The sequence below is a fragment of the Eschscholzia californica genome, unplaced genomic scaffold (assembly GCF_041429995.1).
Source record: "Eschscholzia californica isolate CP2 unplaced genomic scaffold, dmEscCali1.0.p SCAF_6, whole genome shotgun sequence".
In the NCBI taxonomy this organism is placed as follows: domain Eukaryota; kingdom Viridiplantae; phylum Streptophyta; class Magnoliopsida; order Ranunculales; family Papaveraceae; genus Eschscholzia; species Eschscholzia californica.
Window position 1 is genome coordinate 34,697,623 of NW_028238483.1, and position 20,489 is coordinate 34,718,111.

At 36.8% G+C, this 20,489-nt stretch overlaps 2 protein-coding genes across 3 annotated transcripts; both read left to right on the top strand.

Moving 5' to 3' along the window:
- The first annotated feature begins 8,511 nt into the window (after positions 1–8,511).
- Positions 8,512–10,004, top strand: LOC147534002 (uncharacterized). Its single transcript, XM_086649010.1, has one exon. The coding sequence runs from the start codon at positions 8,554–8,556 to the stop codon at positions 9,715–9,717; it is 1,164 nt and encodes a 387-aa protein (XP_086505136.1). The 5' UTR covers positions 8,512–8,553; the 3' UTR covers positions 9,718–10,004.
- A 2,894-nt stretch (positions 10,005–12,898) lies between these two features.
- Positions 12,899–20,174, top strand: LOC147534003 (uncharacterized). 2 transcript variants are annotated; one of them, XM_086646955.1, is made up of 9 exons: positions 12,899–13,118; positions 13,609–13,678; positions 14,251–14,446; positions 15,332–15,987; positions 17,437–17,610; positions 18,146–18,262; positions 18,740–18,919; positions 19,022–19,068; positions 19,637–20,174. In XM_086646955.1, exons 2-9 carry the CDS (start codon positions 13,631–13,633, stop codon positions 19,968–19,970), a joined length of 1,752 nt encoding a protein of 583 aa, XP_086503081.1. In that variant the 5' UTR covers positions 12,899–13,118; positions 13,609–13,630; the 3' UTR covers positions 19,971–20,174. The 2 variants fall into 2 exon arrangements, with proteins under 2 accessions (XP_086503081.1, XP_086503082.1); XM_086646956.1 differs by having other exon boundaries at positions 12,903–13,163.
- Positions 20,175–20,489: the final 315 nt, after the last annotated feature.

Consider the following 20,489-nt stretch of genomic DNA (forward strand, 5'->3'; position numbering starts at 1 on the left):
AGGAAATCCCAACTGATTTTGTCGTAAGCTTTTTCCAAGTCAACCTTAACCATAATACCCGAGGACTTCGATTTCATCTTGGAGTCCAGTAGCTCATTAGCAATTAAAACCCCGTCAAGGATTTGTCTATCACTGATAAAGGCCCCTTGATTAGGAGATATAATGAAGTCCAGAACCGACTTAAGACGGTTAGCCAACACCTTGGAAATGATCTTGTAAGGACCCCCCACTAAGCTTATCGGTCTATAGTCATTCAAAGATTCTGTAATATCCTTCTTGGGGATGAGCACGAGAAATGATTGATTCAATCTCCAATCTAAGCTACCCGAGAACCAGAAGTCCGAGATTACCTTCATAAAGTCGCTTCCAATAATACCCCAACATTTGTCGTAGAATTTGATGGAGAAACCATCCGGCCCCGAAGCTTTATCTTTCGCCAAATCTTTGATTGCTAGAAGGACCTCCTCCTCCGTAAAATCCCCCTCCAGAGACTCAGCTTGGAGATTCGAAATCGACGGCAAATTTAGACTCCCCACACCAGGCCTCCACATAGCCGGCTCCTTATATATACTCGCAAAATGCTCGACCACCCGACTTTTGATCTGCCTGTCCTCCAAAATAAGCTCGTCGCCTACTCTCAAAGCTGCAATCCGATTCGACCTCTTTCTACAATTTATGATTCCATGGAAAAACTTTGAATTCCTGTCTCCTGCCTCCAGCCAATTAACCCTCGATTTTTGTCTCAAACTAATCTCCTGAAGATTAAGGATTTTCTCCATTTCCACTCTCATACTCTGTCTGAGTAGAAGATCTTCATCACATAAATTAGTAGTTTCCTCCAACTTGTCGAAATTGTGGATCCCCTCCTGAAGCCGAGCCAGATCCTCCTTCTGATTTCTGAATTTTTCTCTTGACCATTTCTTTGCCTTCCCTTTCAATAGGTTCAATTTAGCCCAAAAAGAATCATTGTTGTCCATCTCCTCCCACCATACTTTAACCTGGGGAATGAAATCCACATCCAGCAGCCAAATATCTTCAAGTCTAAATGGAGGGTTACCTGTGGTTTTGACATTAGATTTCAGAAGAATGGGAGCGTGGTCCGACAAAGGCTTCGGCAAAATAATTTGAGAGACTGATGGAAACCGATCCTCCCAAGCTTTGTTAATTAAGAATCTGTCCAACTGACTCATCGCCGGAATCGATTGATTGTTGGACCATGTGAAAGCCATCCCATTCCCCGGAAGGTCAATGAGCGCATTCCTCCCTACCCATTCATCGAATCTCTTCATCTTAGATGTGATGGAGTGTTTATTTCTTTTCTCAGAACCGAACCTAGTAACATTAAAGTCCCCACCAATACACCAAGGAAGATTCCACCGATCATAAATTGTATCCAATTCCTTCCAAAACATCTCCCTAAGAGAAGAAATACATGGACCATAAACCGAAGTAGCCATCCATTCAAAACCGTCATAAACATTACATAACTTTAGAGAAATGGAAAAACTACCTAAGACCCTGTCGGAGCAAACAAAAAAAGAAGGATCCCACATACAAAGGACACCCCCTGCCGACCCAGTAGCCGGTAAAGCACACCAGGCCACATTACAATTACCCCACAGACTAAACACAAGAACATCATTAACATTAACTAACTTAGTTTCTTGAAGAAACACAAAATTCGCCTTCATCTCCAACCTTAACTTCCTAACAGCAGCCTTCTTCTTTGCTGCTCCCAAACCCCTGATGTTCCAGCTAATGAAATTAATTGACATAATCAAGACGAGTAACCACCCTTGAACACGACCGAGTCCTCCTGCTTCCTCCTGATTCTGACTCCCTCATCGTCCACTTTAGTCTTCTAGCCTCCCTTTCCAACTTAGATGTTGTTCCTGCCCTCTTCTGTCCACTACTCTGCTCTGGAGTCATGACTCCATCAACTGAAACCCTATTCTGAACTGGTGTATGAATCACCAAGGCGAGATCATTATCCATAGGCGACACATCTGAATTTTCAATGATCCCTTCTGATTCCCCCACACCCACTGGAATGTTGACTCCCGGACCTCTGGTAGCTAACGGTTGAGTGAACATAACCAAATCTTCATTGACCTTATCATAGTTCTCCTTAAGATCTGAACCAATCAATCTAAGCAGGTTCTCCATCTTTCCTTTGGCCCCTTCATGATCCAAATCAAACCCCAACTCCTTTCCTGTTGCCAAGAACTCCTCCATCCTCTGTTCCATACTCGTATTGATCACAGCAACTGATAAATCATGAGAAGGCAAACTTGCCGAGGTGACGGCTGGAATAGGGGGAGAAAAAACACCTGTCCATTCTTTGTCTAGGGTAATACCCTTGGGGATCCTTGGAACTTCTCTGCCCGAGGTGCCCTTAAATGCGTCCAATACGGCCTTACCCAAGTCCGTAATTAGGAGAGAGGGTGCCCTAGGAATCCTCCTGGGCTTTCTATTACGTTTCCTGGACCGATAGTAAATCTTAAACCTTTTCTTTACTGGGCCCGTCTTCTTTGGGCCCCCATCCTTTACTCCAGGCCTATGACCAAAGTCTTCGGCACCCCCCTCTGAAATTTGAATTAACTCCGTACCTTGATTTGCCACTGAAAAGTTGATCGGAGGTTCAACCACCATGTCAACAGACGAGATGAGACCTTGATCTATCACCGAAGAGGAAATAGGATCAGACCCCATCGGCCATTTCTCTTTCCTAGGGTCCCTTATTAAGCTATTGATTCTTGATTCTTCAGCAAGAGTCAACTCCTTGGACTGCTCCCTGATGTACTGGTTTGTGTCACTGTCACCTCGGTCTTCTACATCGGAAGAGTGAGCTGACCCGAAGGGTCTCTGACCATTTTCCGGCGACACCATAGTTTCCGGTGAAAACACGCAATGAAGAAAAACTTCCACCACATCCCCCCTGTCCAGGAGGATCAATCTCTCCGGAATTTTAGACGTAATGTCGCACCTAATGAAAATAGAGGCGAAAGCTAGAACCTTGAAAGACTTTGTGTCTTCATCTATCATCAAAAAGTCTCCAAATGTTTCACCAATATCATGGAAGACCTCTTCATTCCAAAGGTTGAAAGGGAGGCCAAAAATCTTCACGTTGACCTTACACATGGACAGGTTGACCTGATTACAGTCCGGATGCCATCGGCGAAAGAACATCCTCTCGACCTGAGGAGTGTCAGGACTCGTGATGATCCTAAAATTGGTTGAGGTCAATAAGTCAAGAAAAGACCAGAAATCTAGCGGGTCAACCCGTATCAAGTGAACAGAGAGGTCGAATCCGAAGGAGGTCTGCTACTCAAGTCCAGAACTGGGGTGTTAGTAGATCTAGTGAGGACTAGGTATGCCTTGGATTTAAGAGAGGACTAGGAAGGTCCACGTAAATGGGGCCGATACTTCAATCCCGAAACAAAATGTAAAAGCGTGTATAATGCTTACTGACTAAATCTCAAATATTAATCTAATCAAAGATCTAGTGAGTATCTTAAGTATTTTATAAACTTAGAGCATCTTCAATGCAACACTCAAACTCTAAACCTTAAAGTGTCATAAAGGACTTTTTTAGAATTTTTCTTTAAAATTCACCTCCAATGCAAAACTCAACATGAATCTCTAAAATGATGTGTCAAGATTTATTTTGAAGATCCTCAAGAAGACACTCTAAATTTATAGCGTCCTCTCAAGGATCTTTAAGTGTCCCATAAGCAAATCAATTAATTTTATACCAAAACATATGTTTTTAGAGTTTCTCTTGAGTGTTGCATTGGAGAAGGTTTTCCAATAAAGTATCTCTAAATGGTCAAATATATAGGATATAGACCATTTAGAGAACCCCTTTTCAGACTCAGAGGATTTTTAGTGTTTTTCTTGAGTCTTGCATTTGTGATGCTCTTACGCTTCAAGAGTCCTTCAAGTAGGAAACATCTCCTAAAGAATCTATCAACTTGGAAACATAATCAATCTATCGCGAATTCTTTGAACAACGATAACTTCTAGATATCATAGATACATGATAACCTGAATGAAAATTCTAATATCTTCTGACTACGAAAAAGTAGATTCAATCCAACACAGTGGATCTCAACTGTCTCATCGCCGCCTCCTTACAGTCGGTCAAAGCAGCTTACAAAAGGTAATCAAATCGTCTCAAAGCGGACATGTTAAACCAATTCTTTCAATACACCGAGTAAGTCTCCAAAAGTTAACTCAATATTCAATGGCCGGGGCTTTGGGGCATAAATAAAGATCTCAAGGGAATAAAGACTTTGTCAAACTAAGTTGATTTAGGAGTCATATTTGTTGTTTAATCCAAAAATTCACTTGATTATACTTTGCTACCTAATCTCCATCTTTGCTACCTAACCTTCATGTTCTCTTCTTCACTGACCTAATAATTACCACAAACTAAAATCAAGTTTTTGATGTTTCAAATGCTCAACCATTAATTTGTACAGGCATGGTTAAAGATCCGTATTCAACATCCATTAGAAAGAGGAAAGGATTTATGGATGATGAGAGATGAGGTAGAAATCATTTTGATCTTTGTTTGATAATGTGGTGATATTAAAATCAACATGAATAAACAAAGATTAGGTTTACTTTCGATGAAATCATAAGAATCAGTTACTACTACTATTGACTGTGGAGATCAGAGACTGAATGGAGAATCAAAACTCTTCATCTATTTCTCTAAAAGCTTTAGAGAGAGAAAGTTGAGATGGAGAAAAAAATTGTGCCCGACCAACATCTAACTGTTAGGAATATCTTCGTTTCGATTTGGAATTTCGACTAATTATTGTCACTAGTAGCAATAGATACGATTATCTATGATGATCAATCAAGTTCAGTATGAGATTCCTTTTAAGATGTTTGAAGAACAAAAAGAATCACTTTTTGCCCTAATTTGGAGAACAGTAGAACGAAGATAGAACTCCGAGTTCTTTCGATTTCATCTGTTTTGATCAATATTTTCATTTCATTTAACCAAAACCGATCCTTTTAATCTTAAACAGTTACAAATTCTTTAATCATCCAAGAATCTGAATCTGTATCCAGTCCTAATTCCTTTCCCCTCTTTTTTTTTGCTCTACTTCTTTCTCTGTTCATCAACAACAACTAAGTGAGAGAGAGAGAGAAAATGAGCAGTAGAGAAGGAGAAAGAGAGTGAAGAGTAGAGAACGAGATAGAGAGACCGAGAGAGGGGACGAGAACAGTGAGAGAGAATCGACAAGATAGAGATGAAGAGGGAGGAAGATTAGGGGCAAAACCAAATAAAATCAATTTTTGGACTAAATAATAAACGTGTCTCTTCAGTCAATCGTGTTTGACAAAGTCTATATGCCCCGGAGATTTTTCTTTATTCCCCAAAGCCGCGGCCTATTCAATTCTTTTAACTGCGAAAAGATTTCTATCACCAAAAAAAAATATTTTTATAGAATTACAACATGTGAAGTTTACAGACCCTACATATCGGAGGACGAAGGAAGAGGCGGCGGAGGACCGACTAGAATAGCGAAAGCCCGCGCCACAAGTACAATAAATCACGTATTCTCCTTAGTCGCAACAAACAACCCAAAACTCTGAAGGTAACCTCCTGGGAATCATCAAGGGGCCCCCGAACTGTATGGTCGAAGGGATATGCCGAACTAGCGCAAAGTTTAAATTCCATGCTAGAAAAAGTCCTTAAATGGCTGAGTCGAAAAACTAATTTATTGAACCCATCACCTTCGACTTCGGCATGTAGATTGTGAAGGACTAACTCCGGGCCTTCGAGGGTCACATGAAAGATAATAGAAAGATCAGACCGAGGAAGGACCACTGGGATAACATGGGAATCCATGGGGGAAAGATACATGTTTTCCATCTGACCGCGTACATTTATAGAAAGAGACATTTGAATAGTTGGAGCGGAAACACACCACGTTCCACAAAATAGTCATTAAAGGACGAACAAATATCGAGGAAAAGGCATAGTTAGATGAAGTGAAAATTCGAGCGCCATCAAGTACAAAACCATTAGAGAAAGGTAGAACACCATCGGAAGCCAACAACATTAATCAAGGGAACTTATGAGGCGACATCATTAAGCATGTGCCAGAGTTATAAGGTTGGCAGATCAATGAAAGATAGATAGTTAGTCGAGAAGTTAAATTGGCCGAGCTAGTAAATAAAAAGCAAAAAAAGAAATTTCATTCATTACGCAATCATCTATTACAGAAGAAATTACAATACTTTTGGCAAAGACGCTTATATCGACCCGGTAAGAGGAGGAAATTTGACAAACAAGAAAAGGCCGTCTCAAAGATAGTCAAGAAGAAGAAAGAAGTTCAATCGGAAAAATGGTCATCTCAACCCCTACCAAAGATCTAGGAACAAGAGAATGATCTATCTGTGAGAGATAGGTAACGAAGTGCAAGAGAGGAACGAAGTCCAAGCAGAACCCTTAAAGAAAAGAAAGACATCTAGAACCTGATGTCTCACTATCCAGTTAACCTAAACAAAGTGAAGAAGAAGAACAGGTAATGGCAAAGGATTGTCCATGCACCAACCAAGTCACCACCATTGCCTTAGACGATGAAGACTCAAGGGGTCAACACCTGCAATATGAGAAGTTCTCTCTTTCAATATCACCACTATGACAACCATGTAGAACAAATAGTCTCAAGAAAAAAAATTCAAAAAAGGGTCTCATCTTGCAATTTGTAAGTCTTGGGCGTCAGAGAGGTTTCCGAACACCTTGTAGGTTTTTTTCTCAGATCGAGAGGAACGAAAACGGGATTCAACGAAGCAGTCTTATCATCAAAGCGGGAATTCAACATCACGGTTTCACTATTCTGACTGATACCAAAATGAAAAATTTTGACATCAACACTGTCAGTATTCACCATTTGATTTTTATCCGAAAGTTTCTAGTAGTTGGTGGTGTTGACTTTTGGACTCAAACTAATGTTGTTCATTGATATTAGGGAAATAATTTCATGATAATAAAAAAGTTTCCATACAAATTAGAGTTCTTTCTTTTGGTTGTAGTTTATTATTGTGTGGAATTACAAACTCTGTTATTTGATTGACAACTAACTTTTATGAATAAATACTCAATTAAAATTTTTTATTTACACTTTATGTGATCCAAATGACATTTTTACTGTTATGTTGCCAGAATTGCATTTTCACACTTATGTTGTCCAAATTACAATTTTACCCTTATGTTGTCAAAATTATTTACCCTTGTATCACTTTGCTAATTTAAGAGTAAAAATGGCAAGCTTTTATTAAAAAACAAAATAAAAATGTAAATTTGACAACGTATGGATAAAAAAGAGATTTTACGAATATAAAGGGCTAAAAATGTCATTTTAATATAATAGTACAGACATATCATTTTTGCAAGATAAATGTAAGAATGTCATTAAGACCACATAAGGGTAAAATTATCATTTTGATATTATACGAGGGTAAGAATGTCATTTTGACAACATAAAGATAAAATGTCAAGTGGATATTATAAAAATGTAAAAATGTAAGTTTGACTATATAAAGCCAAAATGTCATTTTGATAACTTCGCAAACATGTCATATGGTAAGAAGGACAAAAATGTCATTTGCCCAATGGTATTTTGTTAAATTTTAGGGTAAAAATGTCATGTTGAACATATATGGAGATAAACATTAGGTTTCAAATATCTGAATATATTAATTTATTTTTATTTTTATTTTTGACTTCTCACGGAAGCTAATTCCTAAAGAGAGCAAGGAATTAAAAGTGAACTATTTTCATGAAAAATGATTTTCCTAGACAATTAAAGTCATGAAATTATACTTCGTATCAAACGGCAGAAATAGGCATTTCCACGGAAATTATTTTATTTCCATGAAAATAGAAAAAATCAAACATGCCATAAGTCTTTCTTCTGCGGAACATATCTTGGATGGTCTGTGGCCGTTTAATGCAGTATAATCTTACAAACTCAAAAATGTAAAACACATTAAAGCAATGCAATTTTGTGAAATAAAAAATATAGTACACAATTAATGTCATATATTTTTACCCGTTAAAAGTGGAATGATAAAATTCGCGAGCAGAGTCAAACTTTTAGATGCTCCAAAGTCGTGGCCATTTAAGGTTATGTAATCTTATCAAATTCAAAAATGTAAAACAAATTAAAGTAAATACAATTTTATGAAATTAAAAATATATTACCCTATTAATTCTATATATTTTTGCACGTTAAAAGTAAATAAATTCAAATGAAATACAATTAGGACGGAGAGCCAAATTTTTACTTCCAAAAAGAATTTATATCTTAACATGTCACGTGAAAGCACAGATGTTAAAAACTTTAATTGTTTTCCCACTTTGTGAAAGCTAATGATAAAATAAAATTAATATCCCACTACTAACCTTATCTCTTGTAACCAACTCTCCCTCTCTCTTTGTGTGTGTGTATATATATCCCCCACAAGCAAAGCTTGCTCACCATCTTCCTTTCTCTAATCTTCTGTCTCCAAAAATTTAGTAGTATCATGGTGGGTGTGACACATCAACTCATTGCAGATGTGAGTAATAGGAAAATCACTTTCAACAGAAGAAGTCGAGGATTAATCAAAATGTTGAATGATCTTACCATCCTTTGTGGAGTCCCGGCATTTGCCATTGTTTATCCAGAGGGTGATAATAAACCACCTGTAATCTGGCCATCTTCACGTTCCGAGTTGCTCGATGGCATCAGAAAGTTCAACCAGTTAACCGAGATAGAGAAACATAAGCATATGGAGACTCAACTATCTCTCAATCAACGGAAAGTTGAGAAGGAGATATTGAAACTGAGAAGGATTCACCAAGAAAATAAAACGAAAGAGATAAGTTGGATGATGGAACAACTATGTTTTCATGGTAAGAGTTTACGAGATGTTAATAATATTGATGATTTAAATCGGATCAATGATATGATTGAGCTGAAAATGAAGCAAATCGAAAGCCGAATAGACTCACTCAAAAAGAGTCAGAATGATGTTTATATTGACCCATTTATGCCTTCTTTAGTAAGGTCAATACCATCTACTCCTACTCTTACTCCAAGTAATGTTCTTCCAACTAATACTCTCGAGCTTGGTGTGAATTACAATACTCCTATTAATGTTTTCGGTGCTGGTGAAAACATTGTTCCTACTCCTCAGATGGATCAAAGCCTACCATACTGGAATGATTTGCAAGAGTTGTTTAATAACCCTGTTCTTACTGATGATCTTTCTCCTAATCCTCCTGTTAATGATCAAATAATGGGGCTTGGTGGTGATCAGAATGTTGATCTGCAACCTAGTCTAATGCAAATGTTGCAGCAGGAAGATGAACGTTTGTTGTCGATGATCGAACAATTTGTTACTGGAAATGATGCTCTTAATGGGGATCGGATTGATTATTTTGCTGGTGCTCATAATCAAATGCAACAAAACATGGGTATTTCTTATCATTTGCAGATGTTGGAGGGAGGTCAATCACCATATCATAACTTTGATGATTACAATGGTGGGCTTGATTTTCTCGCTCATCAGATACAAATGCAGGCAATAATGGGTGGGGGAGAAACATCAAATTCTGCGGTTGAGAATAATAACAGTATTGATAATGTTGGGCTTGAAGATCATATGAATGTTCCTGCTCCAAATCAGATGAATATTCCCCAATAGGGGGGGCTAAACACATCCTAAGCACACATTCACTCACTTAGTGAGTGACAATCACATTTTTCCCATATTCTAGTTTAAGAAGATACTTTTTTCAAGAAATTGGAGCTAAGGCCCAATTTCTTGTTTTTATTTCAGTTAAGAACACATCTTATATTTTGTTTCGTTAAAATCCACACATTTGTATTTGGTTTGATTAAAAATCCAAATATTTGAGTTTGAATTATGTGTGCTTCGTTTTTTTTTTTGTTAAAAATGTGCTTAGTTTCGTAAGTTGGGTTCTTATTTTTTCATTTTTCCGTGTGCAGTTGTTATGTCTAATTTGTTAAAAAGAGTTATGGGTTTAAGGTCTTAAACAAAAGGGTGTTTGGCATCCAATTTGTGACCAACTCCCCCAATGGCAATGAGTGTCTGGCAATTTAATTTAGTTCCTAAGGGTCAATTTTTTTCCAAAATAATTTTGGGGCCTAAAATGGAATTATTTCTCAAAAATAAGTTAAAAGCATAAATGTCATATCACCTCTTTCTTTCTCTTTCACTTCACAATATCTGTCCTCCATCATATCTTCTTCTCTCCACCTCACCATTCTTTTCCGTCGAAAGGTCGCCGGTCGGAATAAAAAATTCTTGGCTGGCCCCTTTAACCTAAATTTTATTTTATTTTTCTTGTTTCTCTCTCTTCTTTCTTATTTCTTGTTATCTCCCTTCTATATCTCCTTTCTCTCTCTAAAGCCTCCGAGGAAGGGGTGCCCTTTGCTGGAGGTCTACTGTCGGACACTTACGGGTGCCAAAAAGGTGAGTTGGTAACAAATTGAGGGTCAAAACAGAATTAACCCTAAATAAAATCTAAATAGGGTTTAAGATCCATGCGTAAAAAAAGAATTGGTAGTTAGTTCTTTGACATTATTACCCATAATCCTTGAAGCATAAAAACGATGTATATAATGGATTAACAAAATCTATTAGTTTGAGGGTATCAACAACAATTACGTTGTTACATCCGAAGGTAAATTGAATAACTTCTTGACTCTAACACCAAACGCTAACATTCTCGCGATTATAGTTAGTTTGAGAAAATATTGTTAATTACACAATTATATTAGGAGTATCATTAAAATAAAGTCAATTTAGGCAGTTAATTCTGTGGTAAATCATTCAAATAAATTGAAACTACGTTAAAAAAATAACATAAAACGAAGAGATATCTATGAGAAATGAAAATGAAGGAAGATACAGTATATGTTTTTAGTTATAGTTTTTCTGGGTTTTTTTTTGCTAGATTTCCATTACGTTGGTTGGGATTTTCTTCATGTCACAAAAAACTGTACAATTTTCGAAATTTCGTCTGATTTCATTTTTCGGAACATCTTCATTTTAGGTCTAAAAATTAACTTTGAATTGCGCCGAGGGTTAATTTTGAAAATTTATCGAAATTACCCTTGAGATGATTAGGCAAAAAAGGAACAATTGAGGATTTCATGAACGCCCAAGTTCCTAGACTGACCTTTCAATACTTTAATCTTCTTTCCCTTCGAAGTATTACTTGGGTGTGAAGGAAAAGAAAGAGGATTTTGGTAAATTAAACTTTTCCTTCTGATTTCTTAGGGTTTTTAGTTTTAGCTTCTCTGACTTTTTAGCTAAATTTCCATTACGTTAGTTGGAATTTTCCTCTTTTCACTTAAAACTATATAAAAAATAGTTGTAACTGTGATTTCGAAATTTGGCCAAATTTTATTTCTTGAGGCATCTTCATGGTCTAAAAATTAACTTCAAATTGCACACAGGTCGAGGGTTAAACTCCCTATTTCATGCTGATCTAACGGAAAGCCATTTTTTGACATCAGCAAAAAGAGAAGATGAAGATTTTGGCTGAAATAGAAAAGACGAGAAAGGAATAATAACAGCAGGTCACAGCGCTTAAATACAGAAAGACCTGGATTCGAGCCAACGCGAAAAGAGCCAACGAGAGCAAGACACGTGGCGGCGATCACTACTAGAAAAACCCTAGCGTTTCTTCAATCATTGGCAAAAATCATCGACGGTTCGGATTAATCCAAGACGGTGCTAGGAATTAATAGAACCCTAGGGAACGCGCCTACTCTCCCACTAGCAAAACACCATGTGTCCACGCATGCCGAAAGGACTGCCGTGAATAACAATCCAAAAGATCAGCGCCGAAAATGGGCAATCAGAAGATCAAATACGTGACGTCACAAAATCGCGCATGGAAAGGAAATTAATTACTCGGACAGAAGTTGTAACGTGTCTCGAAAAGATGAACCACGCGTCCAACAGTCTTGGGGGGGTAGTGGAGCAAGACTTTCGCGGACTCTTAAGAGTCCGCGAAAGTCTGAGGCATTCAAATCCAGACATTTGAGAGTCCACGAAAGTCTGAGGCATTCAAATCCAGACATTTGAGAGTCCACGAAAGTCTGAGGCATTCAAATCCAGACATTTGAGAGTCTATGAAAGTCCGAGGCATTCGATTGTAGACAAAATATGTCCCAGACTTTGGTGGACTTCATAGTTTGATGAATTTGTGAAGGATTTGGGACAAATTTGGAAGCCAAAATGTCTTTCAAAAAACAAGAGACATTTGAAGTCCATCATGTGATCAAACAACAATAATAATATTAAAATAATAAATGTCTACCAAATGTCCATCAATGTCCACAAATATTCACAGATGTTTACGAAAGTCGAAAAATATATTTTTGAAATGTTAGTATAAACAATATTCACAGTCCACAGATGTCTACGAAAGTCGAAAAATATATTTTTGAAATGTTAGTATAAACATATTATTTCATGTGATTAAACAATAATAATAATATTAAAATAATAAATGTCTACCAAATGTCCATCAATGTCCACAAATATTTACAGATGTCTACAAAAGTCGAAAAATATATTTTTGATTAGCACAAATATAATATGCATTACACATTTTGTCAATGGACTCAAGATCTTAAAATGTCCCCAGGACATTTTGTCTATGGATCAAATGTCTTGAAATGTCTATAGTCTACAAACTCTCAATGTCTTGAAAATGTCTATGAACACATGTTGTCTATAATAACTCATCCGAAATGTCTTGAAATGTCTACGGGACATTTTGTCTGTGAAAGTCCCGCTCCACTACCCCCCTAAGACAGACAAAACTCAAGTCAGTTACGGCAAATATGGTTGTAGAGGAAGAAAGTTTTACTGCCAGCAGACTCCACCAGCTCAGTACAGATTAGATTTTTTAAATTTATCGAAATTACCCTTCGGATGATTAGGAAAAAAACAAGAACAATTGGGGATTTCAGGAACGCCCAAGTTCCTAGACTGACCTTTCAATACTATAATCTTCTCTCGCTTTGAAATACTTACTTGGGTGGGAAGGAAAAGCAGGATTTTGGGTAAATTAAACTTTTCCTTCTGATTTCTTAGGGTTTATCAATTTGGTAAATTTTCCAACTACCTTCCAAATTACTCTACTTGATTTATATTGCTATTGATTACTCCATTATTTAGCTCACTTTCTAGCTGTTAGTTTCGTTTCCTCATAAACTTATTTCATGAGTCTGTAATTTTTCCGCTTATGTTCTTCATTTTTAATTGTTGATCGAAGATTATAGTTGACGTTCTATGTGAAAATCAACTTTAAGGATTTTATTTCAATAATCAACTACTTTTGGTATTTGATATTTAGGGTTTCAGATTCAATTATCACAAACATTTAGTAGTCTGTTTTGCTAGAGTATTTTTAGGTTATTAATGAACTGGGGTATTGCATAAGAAGTATGGAAATTAAGGTTTTCGTTTCTGTTCGTTTATTATGGGATCAGTATGGTGTTGTTGGCGAGAAATTGTGAAGTAATTGTGATACTGTATTCTTCTATTATGCAGATTGAAGAATCAATTTTCTACTATGGGATTCAACCATGTGTTTAGAACTTTGCGGGAAATATTTCCGCAGGTATGAAATTGTAATCTTTTTTTCGTCTAGGCCTTCTATTTCGAGTCTTTAGAATTAGATGATTTGATAGAAGGAACTGCACTATTGGAAAAAAAAATTGGAATCTGGGTTGCCGTGAATTCTCATTCTCCGAACGCTGAAGAAGTTCTCCTTTATTGCGTTAAACAATTTGCGTAGTATGGTGGTTCTGAATCTTATAATTGTTATCACTTATTCACATACATACCAATATGTGAGGTTGAACAACACAAACCTTAGGATATAGAACAGTCCCCGACTCAGTCGAGCGGACACGAACCTCATTATGACCAAGTCCACCAACTTATAAGAATTTTATTTTGTTTAATTTTCCTTATTCATCTAGGAATATGGAGTCCTTCGTTCTTTCTTGGAAAGAAATATGGCGTCCTTCTTTTATCTAGTTATTAGGAATATAGGACGAAGGTTATCTCTTATCTAGTTATCGGTTTCTAAGTAGCTAGCTGGTCCCAGAGGACCTATATTGCCATTTTATCTGCTCACCTTTGTCGGAAAACGAAACTTAATCGGCTATCTCATTCTCTTTTACACAGGTTGATGTTCGTCTACTGAAGGCCGTCGCAATTGAACACTCCAAGGATGCTGATGCAGCAGTGGAAGTGATACTATCCGAGATTCTTCCACTTACAAGCAGACAATCTGAGGGATCTCGTGTTATGAATAATAATCAAGATGATCATCATACTCTCACAGGCCCAAATGATTTCAGTTCTCCATCAACTGGAGAAAGTAATGCTTTTACCTTTGCCTTAGAGGTTACCTGATTTCTTTCGTTGCTTTGCCATATGGTGTTGTTTTTTTAGTATGCATCCTATTTAGTCCTTGTCGTTGTTGTTGTTTCTTTGTCTTTGTTTTTAGCTTCGCAACCACTTTACTGCATAAAACGCCACACATGAGAGTAGTCTCACGCAAGGAATGAAATTTCAGTTTCAGGGGAAATTTCGGTCAACATGAAAAATTGAAATATTTCGGTCAATGTCGAAATTTTACAAAAAAATTTCTTCACAATAACACCAAAAGATAACATTTACAGTTAATCGCTATAAAGAGTTGATATAAGGGGTAAGTATGGAAAAAAAAATTAACAATTGTTTAACAAAATTGGTTAGTTTGAGGGTGTATACATAGTTATACTGGGGTGTAACTTGAATGGTTTGAACCTAGAAAGTTATCGCAGAGGTAATTTCCATACTTTGGTTAGTTTGAGGGTGTATATGCTAAAACATCCTTTTTCTTCTAAGTCAGACGAAGCAGTTTTAAATATTTTGTTCTTTCAATATTAATTCAATGTTTTCAAAAAATGTCATGCAATGATCCTTCAGAAAAAAGGTAATGTTATATAAAAAGCGAGTAATCCAGAACTAGAGAGAAAACTAAGTAGTAATGTTTGTTGCTGAAGTTATTGATATGCAAGTCACAAGTAAAAAGAATGTATATTCCGTAAGAAATATGTTTAAACAACAACTCATCAAGATTAAGTTCAGCTAAAAGTCTTTGCCCTCTCTCAAGTTAAACTGTAACGGTAGAAGTGTTGTAGTTGATTGGGAACACGTTCATTTGAGTATTTGACGGGATAATGACTGATGAGCTCATATTTGTAATATTTATGTGCAGTGGGAAACGAGCAACATATTTTGCAGAATCTTGCCGAAATAAAAGCAAGCACTTCCGCAGAAACTGGATCTGTAGCAAGTGAAACTGAAAATTGTCAGACCAAAGCTTCCAGCAGTTATTCAACATTCCTTGAACTACTAGATATATCTTCAGCATCAAATAAAGATGGTTCATGTGATACTGATCAGCTATGTGTAAACGCTGAAACAAAAGAGGAGAGCTCCTCTACAGGTAATCAAGGGAGCACCTCTTCTGGGTCTGTGACAGACAAATATGCTGCCATGTCCGGTAGCTCTGATGATGTTATACTTGCTCCTACCCAAGAATTTGTTCAACTGCAACATGCTGCTAGGGATTCTTATTCCTCTACTCTTGATAATGCTGTTCTACCATGTTCTGAGAACACATCCGAAGGTGAAAATACATCCGGTGTGTCGCAGCTTGACTCGTCAGCTGTTCACGGAGATTTAGCAGATTCTGTAGAGCATGCATCAGCTTCCAGTGGTTCATTCGAAAATACTTCTGAAGAAGTGCTCTGTGATTCCGAATCTAATATTCAAGACAATTCCTCCTCTACCACTATAGTTACACGATCTGGCCAAATTTGTAGAATTGACCTTCTCGAAGATGCTATTGAAGATGCAAAAAGTAACAAGGTACGTTTCAGATGGAGCTTTCTGACATTTAAATGCTTATATTGGCATTCCTAATCAGGAATTCCAAGGGGTTCTGCTAACCAGCATCTAACACTTACCAAAAGTAATATTATTTTTTCAATACTCGAATTGAATAACTGCGATGATATGTGATTACCATCACTGCAACAATCAAATGAATGCCGTCCACCACCCTTTGGTGCAGTGGTTGGACAGCCCCTCTTAAGCCCATGAGGTAGTGGGAACGTGTCTTGGTGGAAGCAGTTTGCCATCAAGATTTATCCCATGTAATTTAGGCAATAAATATAGTAAATAATGTGATAAATTTGTCGGGCTTTAGGCCTCTTTCATGTTGTCGGGCTTTAGACCTCTTTCATTAATGGTTTAAATTAGGCGGTTATCGTGCTTCTTACATCTTCATGATGTATCAAACTATCAATGCCTTGTAACGACTGACGTAGATCGTAGTCGATTTCTCAAAAAAAAAAAAATCAAAGGAATGCCCAAAAGAAGTCGCAGCCTTAGTTCCAGACATTCTTGAATTGAAGTATTAGACTAATGATATTCTTGTGATCATTCTGTATAGCTATTTGAGTTTTGCCATGCTAGTACAGAATTATATGAAGGTTGGGATTTATAGTGTGTGCGTGAAGGGTTTGGAGTTTGGACCACAGCTAGTTGAACCAAAGGAGATTATATTTGGACAAAATTTACCCAGTTGTGTTCAGAGCCAAACATTAATTTTATGAGTTTAAATGTAAGATGGGAATATGCTTAGAAACAAAATGTTGGTATTGGAGAATTTCTCTGTCGTTTTGAGAAAAATATGTAGGAGAATTCAAATTTGATGTATGACTGTAACAGTTTTCAACTTCAAGTAACTGGAACCTAACAAGTATAACCATGTCGTGGTCAATTTTACCAGTACCATGTATCATTTCCTGGACCATGTTTTGATGCAAAATTTTAGCCTTAATTAAGCCAAACAAGATTTTTCGTTAACTAGTTTGGGTTTCATGTTATATGGATACAGAATGTCTGAAAATAGGTGTTTCTATTCTACTGGTTCATAAGTAGTATATATTTTCTAGGAAAATAGTACATAATGAACTCCAACCTAAAAGTAGCACGCCGAAGAGGTATACCTCTGCGATAGCTGATGCTCACATGGTAGCATGTGAGCGCGTACCCATACCACGCACCAGAGCAATACATGTTCCTGGTATCATTGAGTCTGGACACACTATTCTCATTCCCTTTTGTTTGTTTTCTTCTTAATGGAACTATTAAGTGAATCAGGTGACAGTGTTTTCACCAAAAATTTCTGAGATGTTGAAGAACAAAATTTCCATCTTTTTTAGCAGATTTCAATCAGTTATATACCTCTATGTTCGGTTGTTCGTACTTCACTTTTACTTGTCTGATACTGTTTTGCAAAATATCTTGCAGCAAACACTGTTTTCAACTATGGAGACAGTTACCAACATGATGAAAGAAGTGGAGCTTCATGAGTTAGAAGCTGAGCGATGCAAAGATGACGTTGCCATGGGAGGCTTAGATGTCCTTGCCAAGGTAGAAGACCTCAGAAAGATGTTGCAGCATGCGAAAGAAGCAAATGACATGGTTTGAACTATTTCCGCACTTCTTACAAACTTTTAGCTTGTGAACTTAGTACTAAAGAAAGATAGTATTGTTTATGGTGCACTTGGGGTGATGACAAATCACAGGCTTTTTCTTTATTCACCTTTGAGAGATGGTACATTTTGTCTTTATTTTAAAAGAAACGACATGATGACATTAGGAGTCTGCATACTTCCGGGACGGTTAGTTTGGGCTTAAACACAATTGTTTGAATATACTTATGAGCAGCAACTAGTGAGCAGTATTTGAAGGACTTAATCCACATAGAAGCTATCAAGTAGAACTGTAGAGAGAAAGAGAAGATCCAAGTAACCAAGTTTAACTCTAGTTCATTACTTTACCTCTTTCTTGACTTCACCTAAAAATTACTATATTCTTAGTAAGAAAGCATTCAAATGTAAATCCACATTATTCCTATCAACTATTACGTATTAAGTAGGAAAATGTTCGATGTAATGGCAATAACCTGCTGGGTAGAACAATTTCAAGCAAACTGGCTATGTACTATTTTATGCAGCACTCCGGTGAAGTTTATGGAGAGAAGGCGATTCTTGCTACTGAAGCTCGAGAACTCCAGTTCCGGCTGGCTAATTTGTCAGCAGAAAGGGATAAATCTCTTGCAGTTCTTGATGAGGTGCATTTACTAAGCAAAGAGTTCATTAATATTCAGGCAATACTGTACATAAATATATATATTGCTAAATCTTTCAAATTTGCAGTGAATTGGGAGAACTCGACCATGATAGAATATGCCACTCTAATAACCCCAACAAACTTGACGAGTCATTCGTTTTGGAATAACTCGGGCTACCCTCGAGCTAAAGCTTAATCATAAATCTCTAACCTGAATACTTAGTTCTGTGCTGGTCATATGACAGAAAATTAGTTTAAATAGTACATCTTTAGTTCAGTTAACTAGGTTTAAAATATTGCATCTGATTTCGTTACGATTTATGACTTGGAATTAAATTAGTCATCTCATATTCTCATCCATGTGTGAACCTGATTGGACAGAGAAAATTATGAAGAATTAGTATTAATCAAAAATGTTTTAAATTTTTACTACATACAGTAGCTATTTCTTATATCTTAACGAGCAAGCACTGAGCAGATGAAGTTAAGCCTTGAGGCGCGACTAGCTGCTGCAGAAGATATGAAGATTGCAGCCGAGAAAGAGAAGCAAGAAACGGAAGAATCTGCACGAAAGGCACTCGCGGAGCAAGAACTCATCATGGAGAAGGTTTTTCAAGAGTCAAAGAGACTACAACTAGAAGCAAAGGAGAACTCCAAGGTGATAACTGTTGTCACGCAGTGAACTAGTGTTGACTACTGTAGCATAAAAAAATAAATAAGCACGCCAGAATGTTGAATTTATTTCATTGTGTTGTTGTAGCTACGGGATTTCCTCATGGACCGTGGACGTGTTGTTGACACATTGCAGTAAGTATTCTTTATTTGTTTTAATTTTCTCGATAAAAAAAATAATGTCCTTTCCGCATGATCTAACAGGCTATTAACAACTGTATAGGTCCAAGATATATCTCTTGAGGCAATCAAAGAGCTCCTTTGCTTATCTTACTTTCCATTTGTTGCATAGTATATGAATTATCTTAGGGTATTGGTAACTGACACAGCTACGAGTTGTCGGACATGACAAGAGGAGAATTACTAGAACGGAATATGATTACCTACATATATTTCCTTACTTACAATTTCTTACTTTCGAGTCTCACTTTCACATCATATCTCAATTAAGCAAGTGGTATTTTTATGGTCTAACGACTCCTACGATGGTTATGTGCAAATGCATGCAAGATGAACATACGAAGCTCATATTGAACTCGTATTAGTATCCGTGTGACGTTTAGTTTCTCTATGTTATATTAGAGTTACGAAAAGCATTTACTAAGAAAGTGACATGTCCTTACAACTAACATAAAAGTTTTATAGAACGAACGTTCTTGTCCAGAAATCAGGTGTTGAAATTTTTCATTAATACAATTTGCAGAGGAGAGATTGCGGTTATATGCCAAGATGTGAAATTGCTGAAAGAAAAGTTCGATGGGCGAGTTCCACTCAGCGAGTCACTATCCTCAAGCGAGACAACTTGTGTATTGGCCTCTTCAACTTCGTTCTACAAAGGCCTAACTTCCAATTGGATTCCTCTGGAAGGTGAGGACGGAGATCTTAGTCCAGAAAGGATAAGCCCGGCATTTTCAGTCTCTGATCATGCAGAGAAAAACAGCCCTTTGAAACAGGATATTAGTAATGATGATCTAGATGTTGTTTTGGATGACTGGGAGATCTTCGGCGACGAGCTGAAAGACGGAAAGTGTGTATAGGTTGCAAGTACTCTTTTGAGTACTTCTAGTATTAAGCTTTTATACATGATGTGTTAATACTGTAGTCTATATATATATATATATATATATATATATATATATATATATATATATATGTCAATGTATATAATGCAGGAGAACACATATGTTACTGCCCCACTCAAGACTAAATATTTCTTAGTTGAATCAAAAAGATATTACCTCTTTTTGTTTTCATTTTTTTATTTTATGTACTGGCCAGAGAAACTCGTTCCTAGAGAGGGCGTCTGAATCTGTCGGACATTCTACCCACAAACTATTTTCCTCTGAGTCCCTTTCAGACATAGTGAATTTTGTGAAACCAACTTGATATTCAAGATTAATCTAAAAGTAATACGAAATTTAATAGAAGCGAAAGATGTTACTTGTTACAAAAACAAAAAGGGTTCCATCTGTAAAACAAGAACAAATTTTTATGTTTCCTAAAGCAAAAAGTATAAAAATTCAACGATCTTTTTCATATAAGATACTCTTTCGGGG